At 35.8% G+C, this 16,190-nt stretch overlaps 1 protein-coding gene across 5 annotated transcripts in view; it reads left to right on the forward strand.

The window, feature by feature from the left end:
- The window catches only part of CDC42BPA (CDC42 binding protein kinase alpha), a 150,023-nt gene that overhangs the window by 116,692 nt on the left and 17,141 nt on the right, over nt 1-16,190 (forward strand). For all 5 annotated transcript variants that reach the window (XM_084284371.1, XM_084284372.1, XM_084284373.1 and 2 more), the window contains 12 exons: nt 3,212-3,331; nt 4,002-4,082; nt 5,167-5,272; nt 6,001-6,137; nt 6,775-6,914; nt 7,596-7,677; nt 8,861-9,077; nt 9,898-9,960; nt 10,861-11,454; nt 13,403-13,500; nt 14,800-14,884; nt 15,611-15,734. In XM_084284371.1, coding sequence (XP_084140497.1) covers nt 3,212-3,331; nt 4,002-4,082; nt 5,167-5,272; nt 6,001-6,137; nt 6,775-6,914; nt 7,596-7,677; nt 8,861-9,077; nt 9,898-9,960; nt 10,861-11,454; nt 13,403-13,500; nt 14,800-14,884; nt 15,611-15,734 — 1,847 coding nt within the window. The remainder of the gene's footprint in view (nt 1-3,211; nt 3,332-4,001; nt 4,083-5,166; nt 5,273-6,000; nt 6,138-6,774; nt 6,915-7,595; nt 7,678-8,860; nt 9,078-9,897; nt 9,961-10,860; nt 11,455-13,402; nt 13,501-14,799; nt 14,885-15,610; nt 15,735-16,190) is intronic.

The raw sequence follows: 16,190 nt of genomic DNA on the forward strand, positions 1-16,190 counted from the left end.
GTTGTGTACATGCCTTTGTTTAATGTATGGATTACGTATATATCTCTCTGCATGTCTTGTGCTGCTGCTACTGCTTGCTGCTGCCGCTGCTGCTGTGCTTTTTGTTGTTTTACAGCTGTGGGCTAAAAGCTTCTGGAGTATTCGGTTTGGTAATACTTCCATGAGCAGAATATCGCAGTAACTAAAGAAGATGCTTTGGCTACTTCTTCATTTCATTATGAACATTCATTACGAAAGCTGATCTGGTTGATAACAGGATGGGAAGATGAGCAGATGTCAAATGAGGGCCTGTTTGTTTCCTTGACCTTTGGAGAGGACACGTAGGGTTACAAGAATTTCCTGTACAAGGTAGAAGTTTGGCATTCAGGAGGCATATCAGAGCAAATGACAGAAAATATCACAGCACAAAGATAAATAAATGAGAAGTAGGAGACTGAGTAAACGGAAACATTGAAGAAGGTGGGAAAAATTTATACAAGGAAGACATAGTTGTATGTGTTATAGTCTGTCAAGCTGGAAAGCTTTGTGGTGTTTCAGAAATAGAGGTGGATTTTAAAACATGGTTTTACCAAAACTTTGTACCTGGATTGGTGCCAGGTATGCCATGTCCACTTTGAACTCACTCCACTTTGAGCTACTTCTTTTGATTCTTTCATATATATGTGATAGTAAGACTAGGAAAGCATACAAAGCGTTTCTATTGAACAATCAATACATAAACAACAATACCCACAGCTCAGATAATGACCTAATGTAGTTCAAAGCACGCATCTCAGCATCTCAGTGTTTTAGGCAAGCTTACAGTGACTATTTTTGCCTGTTGTGGCTCCAATTCAGATGTATTTATACAGGGGCCAGCTTTGGCTCAGACCTTCATAGAATCACAGAATGGCTTGGGTTGGAAGGGACCTCAAAGACCGTCTAGTTCCAACCCCCCTGCCATGGGCAGGGATGCCACCCACTAGATCAGGTTGCTCAGGGTCTCATCTACCCTGGTGTTGGCACCTTCACAGATGACATTGTGTGTGCCGATAAACACAGTCTGGTGGAAGCCAACAAGGCTGTTGCAATTTGATCTCAAATGTTGTTTTCATAATCCAGTGGCTTAGTTTAAGGCTAGTTTTAATGGTGCTAATATTATGGTCCACTTAAGCTTCTGGCCATAGCTGAGTTAGGCTTCTTTTGTACTTATTTCATCTCATTACAGTAAGGAACCTGAAGATTAGAGCAGCCATATAGCTTAACACCCTGTTTCTGCAGTGAAGTTGGTGGTTAAATTCCCTTCAAATTCAGTAATGGTAGATCAGGTTCTGTGTGTTTTGGGGCAAAGTAAAAATACATTAGTAAATAGTTCAGCAGTTGTCTTCTAACCACAAAGGCTTTGTAGCACATTCCTGAAAAGTTCCATTATTTATATTATCCTTGTACTAAATTTTTTAAGAGACACCATGAAAATTCTTTGGTATGCAGATACTACTTTGAAAGGGAAAGCTTTCTGAGTATGTGGAAATGTTTATGAAATAATAGATTAGATCTCTGAATTTAACTGAAAGAAGAGGAGGAACGTCTGCTTCTTGCTATGAAAAAAAAAAAAAGTCCTGTGGTTACTCCTTGGGCTTGCTTTTTTAATAGCACTGTTAGAAAGCAGCAAGATTTTTTGAGGTTAAATAGCCTTTGGCTGGATTCTAAGTTAGCACATGTTCAGGCTTGCTTTAAAAAAAAAAAAAGAAGTTTAATTGAAACAATACTATGTGTCTTGTCTACTTAAAGGCATCAGTGTTTCTAATACTGGATGAGGCTTCCAGTTATAATTTGCTTCTGATAAATCTGAGCACAAAATGTTTACTGCTACTTTTTGCCTCAGTACCTAAAGTACATGACTTATGTACAGAAAATAGGTGTATCTCATTATCCCATGACGCAAATTATTTTTTGTTGTTGTTGCAGGCATCTTAATTTGCCTAAGTTGATTAAGCTGATGAGCATTCTCTATGACATTTTTTTTTGATTACTATGGTAAAGAAGTCTTCAAACTTAGCTCACTACGATCTAAAATAAGAAAAAAAAAACAGAGCAAGAGAACTTCAGCTGCACCTGTTCATTGCTATGATTTTCTGGGGAAGAGAACTCTATATGCATGTATAAGATTGGCATGGCGATATATTTTGTTCTCAAAAAAGTAGCAAAGGTTATTGAATTCCTAGTATGCTGTCAATGGCAAATTAAGAAAAAAAAAAAACACACTGGAATATTCAGATGCGTTCTGTAAAGGTTGCTGCATATTTTATTTTGTGTGCAAGTTACACAAATCCTTAGCAATGGGGAAGTGTTGATAACATTGCTCTAGAAAAGCCAGACATGCCGTGGAGCCTTCTGTAGGCCTTCAGCCTTTAATTTTATTATTAGTGGAGAAAAGCATCCTTATCTCACTTTAATTTAAATAAAAAATAAATCCAAAACTTTGATGTGGGGATGTCATGTTTACGATGAAGAATCTTGCATTCTCTGATTTTCATTCAATTTTTATTTGATTTTCAGTCTCGATTTTCATTTGTCTGATGAAGATCAGACAAAAGATGACTTGTTATCAGGACACCTGATCATACTCAGTGTCCTCTTGTTCAAGATAAACTTGTTCTTGGCTTAGTTTTGTTGTGTATCAAAGACTAGGAAAATAGTCCCCTGAAGAAAATGTAGAAAATAAAGATGTTTCCCCTTTTTGTAGTTTTGGTGGAGTACAAACCCCTTCAATTCTCTGTGAATATTGTTAATGCTAATTTAAGGAAATATAGTATTTGCTCTGCCTTTTCTGCTAAATACATTTGCACTGATTTATGTGGTTTATATGGGAATTCACTACTAACAAATTTCTAATACTGGTGGACAAAATAAGAGTAATGTTTAGAAAATAGTCACCCTTTAAAAATGCTCAATTACAAGTCTCCTTGAGTGTTTATCAGGCGTCTGAACTAGCAGTTCTTATGCATGTGCTCACCTCTCAGCAGAAGCCTTGGCGTCTTCATATTTAATAATTTAAATTGTGTATTTGTAGCTTGATTAAAGAGTTACTTAAAACTGATTCTTTCTTTCTCAGTTCTCTCTTAGGAATTCTGCTGCTTCCTTATCTTATTTTGGTAAGAGTCGAGAAATCCATTTTAACGATGACTTTGATTTCTTTTATTTTTTTCCCCCTCTGGAATTGTTCTCCTAGATTGATTCAGTTGAGAATTTTACATTGTCTAATACACCATCACGGGATGAAGATACCAAGTCTCACCTCCATTCAAGATCGAGGTCTCCTTCTACAGCAAGCGAAACTGAACCCATAGAGGTATTTTTTTTTTTTTTAGGAGTACCAGTTTTACTTTGCTGTTACAAATCTTTTTGTTTAGAAACTAAACTCGCTATACTGTAGGGACTATTTAGAACCCTGTAAATAGCCTTCTGCACTGGTGGTGAGCTGTACTTTGGGGAATATTGAGTCCTTTTATGTATGGTTAGTTGGTTAGGGATGGGGACTATGGTAAATCAATTATTGGATGTCTCTGCATAATGTGTCCTTAGTTGTGAAAATTTAAGAATTATCTGCACAAAGATAATGTTACAATATAGTTTGAGAGCATGTTTTGGAGTCTTGCTTTGGAGTCTTGTCCATACAAAATATTAGCAAGGTTCTGCAACTGCAATAATGTATCATCCCCTTCCCCTGTTTAAAAAAATCAATTCTCTGATTATTTTATGTTAGAAAATAGTTGGTTAAATGGAGCTAATGCAAAACTATTCTTGCCGTTTAAGATGTCAAATATTTAAGAGCTGAATCTAGCACATCATTTTTATGACAAGTAAGATTTGTATTCCCAAGTCCTTCCTTTGTTATTTTTTTTTGGTTTTGTATGCTTGGGAATGGAGTGGGCGGCAGGTTGTAGTATTTTTGCTTTATTCAAGCTGTCTTTGATAGTGCATATTTGATGTCTTACTGATCTTTTGGGGACTACGTTCAGGTTATGGATCATCCTCCTCGTTCAATTCACACGCCAACCATGAAGACAGCATATATTGGATCGGGACTTCCTGCACTAAAGGTATTCAATCATGTGTTCACATTTTTTGTACAATAAGGGGAAAAGTATTGCTCCTGGGCCACAGCATTAGGAATCTTACCAGAACTCTCCAGAAGAGTTCTTTGTGTGCAGGCTGGTTGCTTTCTAAAATTTAACAGCCCCTCAATAGCTCAGGAGTCTTCTGTATATATTAAAAAACAAACAAACAAAAACAACAACAAAAGCTTTTTTTGCAATTAATCAATGAAGTGTGTAAGTCTTTCTAATACATCTGTTCCACTATTTTGATAAATTGCAAAATAACAAAAGACTTTATGTAAAAGAATGCTAGAGATGTTTGAGCAGACAGTTCTGTTGGCAACATCTTAATAGATCAATGAAAAATACTAAGTGTGAAACAGATTGTACTGCACCCGTTGTTTCATTTTTACAACTGTTTTGCCTTAACAGTAAATAATGATTATTTTTCTAAGCTTATAGACCTCAGTTACAGTGTTGCAGTTGTGTGATTCATCCCACCATGTTTCTGTGATAGCAATCATGTCATATTCGTCTAACTGCGACAGTGGTTTCCAACTCCTTCTGCTTGTTTCCCATGCTGTGTTTGGAGGCTTCAGCTGGTCTATCCGTTGCAGTCAACCAATTTTAAAATCAACTTTATTTGCATTCTTGCTTTAAATTGGGTATTCTGAAATAGCCTGTGCCTGACACCATAAAACTGAACTCTGTCATAAAAATCAGAGTTTTGAAAAAGAAGTTTGATGTTTTACTTTGAACTAATGCAACACTCCTTACAGTGAAGCACTGAATGTTTCTTGAAAGATAGGTACATACATATGTTCAACTTGTAATGAGTGTAATTGGGTAATTTTGTCAACTTTCCTGTCTATGGTGGAAGCAAACTAATGTTCTGAGGCAAGGTTCAGTTTCTGTGGTTATGTTTGCATGGGATGGTTTAAGTTATCAATAACAAGCACTGATAAGGAATGTCTTCAGCCTGTGTGTTAGGAACTCAGGTCTCATTTCAGCAGTCTTGTGTCTGTGTAAGATAACTATTCTTCAGAAGTGTTACAGATACTAACATACTTGTCTGCTTATTTCACAGCCTAAAGCACATCAGTTTGTAGTGAAATCATTTAATACCCCAACAAAATGCAATCAATGCACGTCTCTGATGGTTGGTTTAATAAGACAGGGCTGCACTTGTGAAGGTAAGTATAAAAGCAGGAAATGGGAACTGAAGTTCTTACAGATGCAGATTGCATAGTAAACAATAATGCAGGTGTCTTCTGTATACGTTTTGAATAACAGAATATATTCTCATTCTGCTGTCTTTTAACAGTGGAAGCCAAACACTTTGAGTATCTCATGTAAAAAATTACCTAGTTATCTGGGGAAGTACTTATTCTGGTTGGTGGCAGAAGAGCTTAGCAGAGTTTATGTAAATTAGCAATAAGGGGCAGCAGTCAGTGGTCAAGTAGGCTGACAGCAACCTTGCTTTACGACCTGGAGCAGTATGTAAGAAAGTTTTGCCATTTAGTAACAATATTGCTTCTTTCCAGGACTGATTTATCCTAGGTTTTTGTATACACAGAATAACACACATCATTTAGGGAAGTTTGCAGCTTTTTGTTTATAAGACAGATGGACCTAGAAAAATAATCATATAGATTTTTCAATTTGAACTTCTAATGAGTTCCATAGAACTCTGAAGCTGAACAACTCTGAATTTAGATCCAATCAAATTCTGCACTGCTGTTGTGCAAAAAAAAAAATAAATTACTTTTCTATTTTAGTGTAGCAAAGTTCAGTGCAACAATTCAATTGTTAGTAAAAAAAAAAAAATAAATAAATAAATAGAAAAAGCATCATTATCATAGCTTTTGCATTGCATAAGAAATAACCATCAAATACTTTTGTTTCATTTCCTCCTCACAAGTATGTGGATTCTCCTGCCACGTGACCTGTGCAGACAAGGCCCCTGCAGTATGTCCAATCCCTCCTGAACAGACTAAGGGCCCTTTGGGAATAGATCCGCAGAAAGGTATAGGAACAGCTTATGAAGGACATGTCCGAGTAAGTATCAAATAGCAGCATTTGGGGCACTTGTGTCAAATTTGTTGCTTTCTGGAGGTGAAATTAAACTCTAATTTTAGGGGTGGATGATTTAGTAATTTCTTAAGGTAACAGTTTGGAAACTAAGACATCAATTTTCACAGAGCAACTCTTGGCATTTTCAACAGTATTTCTTTCTTTATCTGTTGGCCATAGTGCTTTGAGTTGGTCTTGAATAGTCCATCTCTAGAGATCAGATCATCTTCCCAGGCCAGTGAGTTTTTGAGTCTTCCTGTTGATTAGTATTGTTTGCTGGTAATTGCTTGTAAAGAATCAAATAAAAAATTGCTAGGCAGATTTCTGTTGAACAACTAGAGATAGATGTTTATATCTTTTGTCAACATATCTTTGAATAAGCTTGTTTACTATGGAGAAACAATCTGTGGTGCTAATTTATTTTTTTTTAAACAACATTTTGTGGTATCTGTTTGATTGTGTTTGATGCTCTTACTGCATCTATGCTATTTCTTATCTTGTTTAATGTTATCACTGGACAAAAGTTTGTCAGCCTAGATGAGAGAATTGATTTTTGTACTGCCTGTTTGATTTTTGACTGCACAGAGATTTAAAGAATTGATCAGAATTTATTTTGCTAAAGGTACCAAAACCAGCTGGAGTAAAGAAAGGTTGGCAGAGAGCGCTGGCAGTGATCTGTGATTTTAAACTCTTCCTGTATGATATAGCAGAAGGAAAAGCATCCCAGCCCAGTGTGATAGTGAGTCAAGTCATAGACATGAGGTAAGCTTTCTGTTGTTCAGTGGGAGCTTTTCGTAAGAGGAAGGGGGGTGACAATGCAATTAAAACTTCATTACTACTTCCTATGCCAAAATGCGTCTGTCATCTGTGCATAAGTTGTGGAATTAGTAAAGAATAAAAATACATTCTTTTTGGGGTTGGATAGAGTTTTTGAAGACAGATAGACCTTTGTCATTGGATAAAATTAATAGAATTTTGTATTCAGGAGGGCTGAATATTTTGTTCTCACTGTCTTCAGTATTATTGAAATACTACTGACTTTGATGAAGATTGAGGACATCTAACGTACCCAATTAAGATTACAACTTCTAGACAGTTTGGATTTTTATGAAAGAGTTGAAAGGGTCTTCTTGCCCCAGTCTGTTCTTTCTAGTTTGATTTTTGTTTTAAGTTTTTAATTCAAACAGATGCAAAAATAAATACTCTGAATAGGTATATTTCCATCAGCATTTACCAGGAGTAATTACATAACGTTGTGTTATGAGTTTCATTTGCAGATAGAGAGAAAAGTCAGGATAATTTTAAAAATTAGATCTCAGTACTGTCCTGTTGTGTACATAACAAAACAAAGAAATTGATACTGTGGAAATATAAGTAAAAAACCAAACATACAGATTTTGCTTTCCTTAACTCTTTTCCAATAATGTTTATGGTCTCCATAAGGGATGAAGAATTCTCAGTGAGTTCTGTCCTGGCTTCAGATGTCATCCATGCAAATCGAAAAGATATCCCCTGTATCTTTCGAGTAAGTATGTCTGTCTTGAGCCTAGTAACCCAGAAGCACTGGGTTTTACAGTGTGATGTACAGCATGCATTCACTGACTACTTGGTTAGTATTTAACTTCTGTAACAAGTTCTAGCATTGTGTTGTTCATGACTGCAGCAGTGCATAAAGCTCTGTACATAAATCCATATATTTTTCGTCATAAAAATAGCACAAGTTCTCATCAAAAAAGATGATAGGTTTTATTTTTTTCTAACCTTCACAATAAGACTTATGTTTCTCAACTTCCTATTAGCCATTTGAAGTTCTGTTCTTCATGACTTTCTACATTTTCATTTCCCAAAGTTGTCTTCTGCTTTTCAGTTTGATTTGCTGCATTATTCCTGAAGCATTTTTTTGTATGTAATTTCTTCATATAAAGGCACGGATTTTTGAAAACTCCCATTCATCAGGTAGTTAGTATACAGTGTAATACACTCGTGAAAATTTATCTGTTACCTGGCATCAGGATTTTGTCATCACTGTCTTTTTCTAATATTCTTCTTATTTTTACTGGGTATTCCATTGAAGCTTTGACCTCAGTGACAAATCTTTGGTGTCTAATTAATTCATGTATCATCTCTTTACCTACACTATTCTGTTTCACTCCTTGTTTTTCCTGCTTTCAGACTGTTCAGCACTCTGCATGCTGAGAGGAGATAAACCTACAAAAGGGGCTTTTGCCTTTTATCTGTAGCAGCTGTACCAAATACATGATGCTGATAGGTCATTCTTCTGTATATAGCATTCCTATTACGTTAAATTAATGATGGAAACTATTGACTTTTAAAAAATACAGAATACTTTGTAAGAAATTCTTTACATTATAAAATTGTTGTGAGATGTCTAGCTGATTTAGGTGGATGTTTCCAAACTACAGAATAAATATGTTACAAAATAAAAATAAATAAATATGTTACAAAATAAATATGTTACAAAAAAAAAGCTTTCAGATTTTGCTGCATTATTCACATCTATAGGTCTTTCTGCCATGAGCTCTTGATTGTGATAATTTTTTTCTATTAACTAAAGCTAAATTTTTGCATTCTTAGATCAGATAGCTGATTAAAAGAGCACTTTACATGCATCTGATATCATGTATAAATTATCAAGATGAAATCTTTTATTGCTTATGACTTAAAATACGTATTTAAATATTTTCCAGGTCACAGCTTCCCAGCTGTCTGCATCCAGTAATAAGTGTTCAATCCTGATTCTAGCAGACGGTGAGAATGAAAAAAGCAAATGGGTAGGAGTGCTGAATGAATTGCATAGGATCTTGAAGAAGAACAAACTCAAAGACCGCTCAGTCTATGTTCCCAAAGAAGCTTATGATAGCACCTTACCCCTCATCAAAACAACACAGTCAGCAGCAATCATAGGTACGAAATGAATAAGAAGAAATCTCAGAAAAATTTCTTCTCTTAGATTCTAATGTTGCCAGAAAAAAGCAGAGTAATGTAGATGATTCATGATGGCCTCTATGATGGGTATGCATACTTTTTAAAGCATACTTTTTAAAGAAAAATATGTTGAATTACATTGTTTACTGAAAAGAGAATAATATGTAGTGTGTTTATCCCGTACGGAAGTATGTATGGGAATACGAGAGAAGTGCAAAGTATGACCCAGAACTTTTGTCACATATTTAAAAATACGCGAACACATCGTTATAAGCCATTTTGGCTAAGCATTAAACATTACTCTTGTGTTATTCTGCAAATATAATTCCTAACTGATTCCTACAGATTTAGAACTACAGAATAGGTGTAAATCACTGATTTTACAAAAATCTGCCTGTTAAAAAAGAGAGAAAAAACCAGAGCTGAGAATAAAGTCTTTTAAAATGCTACTGCGCAAAGTATGTTGAGCTCAGATTATTTAAATGTGTTTTTTTATTTATTGCAAAGTAAGTGGTATACCTAACTACTCTGAATGATTTCTTAAAAATAATATTTCCTGTGTTATTTCTACTAACAGGAGAAATGGAAAAAGACTTATTTTTTCAGAAACTTGAAAGACCATTTTTTTCTTCTTTTTTTTTTTTTTTTTTAGATGAATGCATTTATTTTGGCTTTATATTTGTTTATTTCAAGATATTAAAAGAAATCTCTGTTAATCAGAATTAACACATTTGTTGGAAAAAAAAAAAACATTTTAAAAGAAAACTAACCTTTTTTTTCCCCTTTGTTAACATCATAGACCATGAAAGAATAGCACTGGGGAATGAAGAAGGGTTATTTGTGGTGCATGTCACCAAGGACGGTAAGAGATTCGGAACTGGTAATAATTTCCCTTATATTAAATAACCAGAAAATGACTTTGTAAGCCTTGTTCTCTTAAGATATCCTCTACTTTCATTTTTCTCAATTTACTGTATTACAAGTTGGAGAGCCCCATGTGAGAGCAGATAATCAAGAAGCTGTTCTCTGTGCTTTCAGTTTTGGGTATCAGTTCCAGTAACAAAGATCCATCATCTGGAATGCAGCTGAAGGTTTTATTTCCTTGTTTGAAGCAGACTCAAAATTGAATTCAGGCCAGGTCGGGTCTTTGTCCAGTCAGGTCTTGAAAAATACCTAAGGTCAGAGATTTCACAACCTCTCTGGGCAGCTTGTTGCAATGTGTATTTCACAATGAAACATCTCATATCTAGCTGGAACATCCCCAGTTCCAATCTGTGACTTTTTACCTCTTCTTCTGCTGTGCATCTCAGTAAGGTGCTTGGGTTGGATTTCTGTGTAACCTCCTCCTTGGTATTGGAAATGAAACCTTATGTTTAGTTATGTAGAGACATAACATCAGATGCCACAGCTAATTCAACAAGCAACATGTTTAATTGTACAGTTTAGTTCTTTGAGGGTTTTCCTTTATTCAGTTGTTTAGTGGCTATAAATTGTTTCTTAAATTAATTCTAAAATGATATTGCAGTTGTTATTACATAGGATCTATTCCTCCCTTTTTCTGATGAGAAGTCAAAGGATTATCCAGCACTGGCATATCTGGTATAATTAAAATACAAATTACAATTCAGTATTTTTAAATATATATTAAGGGAGCAATAAAGGGGATTTCTTGTATTTGCCTCATAGTTTATCCACTACAAATACATACTTTTAAATCAATTCACGCTTCACTGTTATCATTTTTGTTGTGTTTTTTTTTTAGAGATTATCCGTGTTGGTGACAATAAGAAGGTTCATCAGATTGAGCTTATCCCAAGTGAACAGCTCATTGCAGTAATCTCAGGACGAAACCGTCATGTGCGGCTTTTCCCCATGGCAGCGCTGGATGGAAGAGAGACTGAGTTTTATAAGTTGGCAGAAACAAAAGGCTGCCAGTCAATAGTTTCTGGACACGTACGCCATGGAGCCTTTACATGCTTGTGTGTAGCTATGAAAAGGCAGGTCCTCTGTTATGAACTAAATCAGAGTAAGACACGCCACAAAAAGATCAAGGAGATCCAAGTTCAGGGGAATGTCCAGTGGATGTCAGTCTTCAGTGACCGTCTTTGTGTAGGCTACCAGTCAGGTTTCTTAAAATATCCCCTTCATGGAGAAGGCAGCCCATACAGTCTGCTCCATCCAGATGACCACACACTATCATTTATCTCACAGCAGCCAACTGATGCCATCTGTGCAGTCGAAATCTCAAATAAAGAATACCTGCTGTGTTTTAGCAGCGTAGGGGTTTATGTTGATTGCCAGGGCCGAAGGTCTAGACAACAAGAATTGATGTGGCCTGCGACTCCATCATCTTGCTGTAAGTTGCTCTGTGTGTCTGTCTATTTGTTATTATACATAGAAGTGATCACTGCTTGTATTAATGTCACCAGGATGTGAAATTCAAGGAAAATTACTCAACAGGTAAATGAATGCTCAGCTTCTGTGTCAGCGGTTTTAAATCTAGTCAAGAGGATTTAATCCTGATTTAATTTATACTAGTTTTGACAGCTCTGTAACAGACTTGTGCTGCTGTAGCTATCACAAAGAGAAACCAAGGGCCAGGATTTCTAGGTCAGTTGCCCGATGTCCTATTTCTAAACACCCAGCCTGATCTCTAAAACAGCCTTAGGCCCTAGAGAGGCTAGTGGGATCTTTTTGCATTTGCTACAGCTGAAACTAGACTGTTGCTGTTTAAAGCCTAAAAATTTGATTATATTTTGGCTCAGCATTGTGATTTGAATTGCTCAAAGGTAACAAGATCTGGTAGTTAGACTTGTCTTTCTCTTAATGGTACTTATTCTTGCTTACTGTTTTTTTTTTTTTTTCCGTATGCTTTTGTTGCTCCGTCATTCTCTCAACTCTTTTCTCATTCATCTTCTCTCTTTCTTTTTAATTTTATTTTATTATTTTTTTTCCCATATTTTCCAAACTACAGCATAGTAGTAGAAAATGTATTTCAACAGTGTAGAAAATGTATTTCCTAACCTCATTGGGGAAAAAACAGAAAATTTTCAAGATTTCCTTTTCTAGTAAGAACTGTGTTAATCATTTATTGCATGTTTTTTCAAAGCTGGAACTTCATAATTGTGACAGAGGAAAAAGAAAGCTGCAGTGCTTGTCTTCCTCCTTTTAATATCTTTCTGAATGCAGATAAAGATTAGCCAAATTTGTCCTCAGATTATATGAGCACAGTCCTATGCTGATTTTTAAGATAGTCTGCCTTTTTACTTCACTGTGATGGCACTAGTCACATTGCAGAGGAGAGTAATGTTTCCTCTGGTCTGAATGAAGCCCCATCTCAATGTAGAAGAATAAGTTTTTACAGCCTGTATGTTACTTCTGTTTTTCAAGCAGGAGCATGATTATTACGATGTTAGAACTCACAAAATGACTGAGTCAGAATAAGAGATCAAGTAAATGAATAAAAACCAGTTATTTTTCATATTTTATACTGGCCATTGACATTTGTGCAAGTTTTTTCATTGCCTTAAATGAAGTGACTTGATGGCATTCCAATTCAGAACAGAGGTATAGTTTATAGCAAATAGTGTTACAGATAAACACAAGTTTGATGCTCTTGTTAGTCTTGGCAGACTATGGCAGCTTTCTTGCCAACGTGGAAGTACTGAGTTCTCCTTTAGATGTCCCAGTGGAACAAATTTAATGCTTGGAAAATGTGCCAGATGAGTAGCACAGAATTCCCTTTACAATGTGGAAAATTAGAAAAGAGAATTAAAACTAGCAGGAAATATGAGGACTATCCTGACTGTATCATGGTGCTTAATTTTAAATGATGTTAATTTAGTACATGGTCCAAACACTAAGTACATTCATTCAAAGGACGGATATTAAATAACAAGAATACCTACCACATCATGTACCAAATACAAACTCTTAAAAATTGGGGTTTTAGAGGAGAAAAATATTTAACAACATCAGTGCTTGGCAGAGTAAGTTGTAATTCCTTGTAGTCTATGAAGTAGTTTGGTTCTGCAAAGTTAAAAGAAAAATCTTGCAAAGGTTTTAGAATTTCTTTTTGGTGGTGGCTTGCCTTTGCAATAAATTTAATGGCCATTTTTTAAGTTAAAATTTATTTTGCAAACTAAGGTTGTTTTTAGATCGTGTTTTTTTTTTTTTTATTGTTGGTGGTGCTGGTGGTGGTATAGTTTTACTTTTTCTTATAAATACTGTTAAACAATAGGAAATTGTATATTGTGAACCCTGTGTAAAAGCACATGACTATATACCCAATCATTCCATCTCAGGTTACAATGCACCATACCTCTCTGTGTATAGTGAAAATGCAATTGATATCTTTGACGTGAATTCCATGGAGTGGATTCAGACTATTCCTCTCAAAAAGGTAACTTGCTCTTTCAATATCAGTTAAAGACTACGACTAGACTTCAGTATTGCTTTGCTACATTCATACTTTTTTTCTTTTTAAGGACGTTAGAGTTCATCATTAAAACTGCTTGTTTAAACATAATTGAACTAAAAGAAAACAAACAAACAAACAAAAACCATTGTATGTAGAATTTTGTTAGGTTTGGTTCACTTACCAAAAGGAAGAAGTGTTTGAAAACTGACACTACCTTGGTATTCAGGAGGTGTTTGCTCAGCTGGAATAGGCTTCCTAGCAAAGTGTTTGATGACCCATGCCTGTCTGTGTTCAAGAGGCATTTGGATAATGCCTTTAATAATATGCTTTAACTTTTTGTTAGCCCTGAAGTGTGCAGGCAGCTGGAGTTGATGATCTTTGTAAGTCCCTTCCAACTGAAGTATTCTAATTCCAACTCTAAAGCTGTATTGGGAAAGGGAAGGGGAAAGGAAAGGGAAACAGCTTATCCTGGATGGAAGACAAAAGCAAAGGAACAGCTCATCCTGGATGTCATCGCTAAGCATGTGAAAGAAAAGAAGGTGATCAGGAGTAGTCAGCATGGCTTCACCAAGGGGAAATCATGCTTAACCAATCTGATAGCCTTCTACGATGGAATGACTGGCTGGGTAAAGGAGGGGAGAGCAGTGGATGTTGTCTACCCTGATGTCAAGAAAGCTTTTAACACTGAAGGGGGAAAAGGATTTGTTTCCAACAACTTATAGACTATTTGGAGAAAGATTTTTTTTTCCTTCGCGTTACATCACAAATATTGTTAGGTTTTAGCAATCAATATACACCCTTACGTCACAAAGTGTAATTGTGGCATGTTGCTAACACAAAATAAAATCACAGTGCTTTGTGCATCTGATAGACCGAAACTGTATTATTACATGAAGTATCTTATGGAACAATTTATTTAAATTCTGGTAGGAATGTTGTTGTGCCTATGGCTTTAAGTGGAATTTTAGGCAACTCCTTGTGTAGCGGATCTCCAAACAGAAGGTGAACATCTAAGGTTGTCCTTTCCTCCATTTTGTGGCTATACCGACCCTCACTTGTCACTTCTGAGAGCAGGCATGTGTCATTGGATACATGATTCCTCCAGATTGTAGTTCTTCTGTGGAGTAGGCTTTGCTCTGGCCAGTTACACTGTTCTGCTCCCTGGCTGGCTTTATAACAGTGCTCCTTTCATAAAGGTTAGAATGCTCCTTGGAACTTTCAGAATAAGATGAACTATTTAAATATGAGTTGTTATTAAAAGATTGGTTTTCCTTGTTTCAGGTACGACCCTTGAATACAGAAGGATCGCTCAACCTTTTAGGATTGGAAACAATTAGGTTAATATATTTCAAAAACAAAATGGCAGGTAAGTAAAAAGGAGCCAGTTTTCATCATGCAAATTATTGTGTAGAAAAAGCATTTTTATCTTGGCCTGAATCTGTGCATTGTAAAAAGTTACATACATACATACATCTCTCAAATGTAAGCATACTTGTTAGTTTGGGAGAAAGCCGTGCTTATCACACAGTGATTGCAATGATACAGATATCTGGTAGGCAGGTAGCCTGATTTTTTTTTTCCTTTTGAATATTCAATAAAAAATATAAAAAAAAGACAGAATGACTAGTTGCTCCCCCACATCTGAGATAGCCTGCCAAAACACCATCTAAAAACACCTGCACAATTTAGGGCTTTAATAATGATCTTGGCAGTGCTGAATTGAAACTAATCTTACACTTGACCTAAAGAAACCATTCCCAAAGGTCAGAAAACCAATGTTTTATACTGTGATTTTTTTTTAAGTATGTTCTCCTTGAAAAGGGAAAATAAAGGTTTTGTTTGAAAGAATTAATCAACGTTTATTTTGAGAAATACAGTTGTGGCAGAAGGGTGAAGAGAAGGGTTAGGTGTGCTTTTGTTTAACAGAGTAGACAATGACCAAAAAGACCCCTAAATGAAGGAGCGTTTTTTCAAACTTGATGGAAAATGGGTGGTGAGCTGCACTAGCAAAAGTAGAAAGAGGAAATGTCTTTGAATTCAAATTCCATGAATGCCTAATGAAGCTTCTGGATCATTTTCGTATTGATTCCAGAGGGCGATGAGCTGGTAGTTCCTGAGACATCAGATAACAGCCGGAAGCAAATGGTTCGAAATATCAACAACAAGCGCCGCTATTCATTCAGAGTACCAGAGGAGGAGAGGATGCAGCAGAGAAGGTCAGTGTGCAACCTGTACTTGTCTTCCACACGTGCCTGTGGGTCCTGAAGGACAGTGGATGATGCCAGTGTAGCAGTACTTCACTTGCTGCTTTCTGGAATGCGCATTCAGATGTTTCTGTGTCTTCACTAGCGTGTTAATCCTCTGTATAATTTCTGTTAACACCAGTTTGGAAATGGATATATGCTGGATACACGAGTAATTTCATTAATACAAACTGTCTGAAACACCTCTAATTTGGAATACAAGTTTCCACATACTGTATATAGGGACAGAGGTGTGCACATACATTGTATATGTAAAGATCTGTAATAAACACTTTGCAAAAGGAGATTGCATTGATAATTATGCATATATACTAATTATTTTCAGACTTCTGTTCTGCTTTTCCTTCTAGAAAGGCAGTTCTACTCTCAGCAGTATTCCAAAGCACATTCTTTCCAGATTTATTTAAC

The sequence above is a fragment of the Netta rufina genome (assembly GCF_964035555.1).
Source record: "Netta rufina genome assembly, chromosome: 3".
Lineage (NCBI taxonomy): Eukaryota > Metazoa > Chordata > Aves > Anseriformes > Anatidae > Netta > Netta rufina.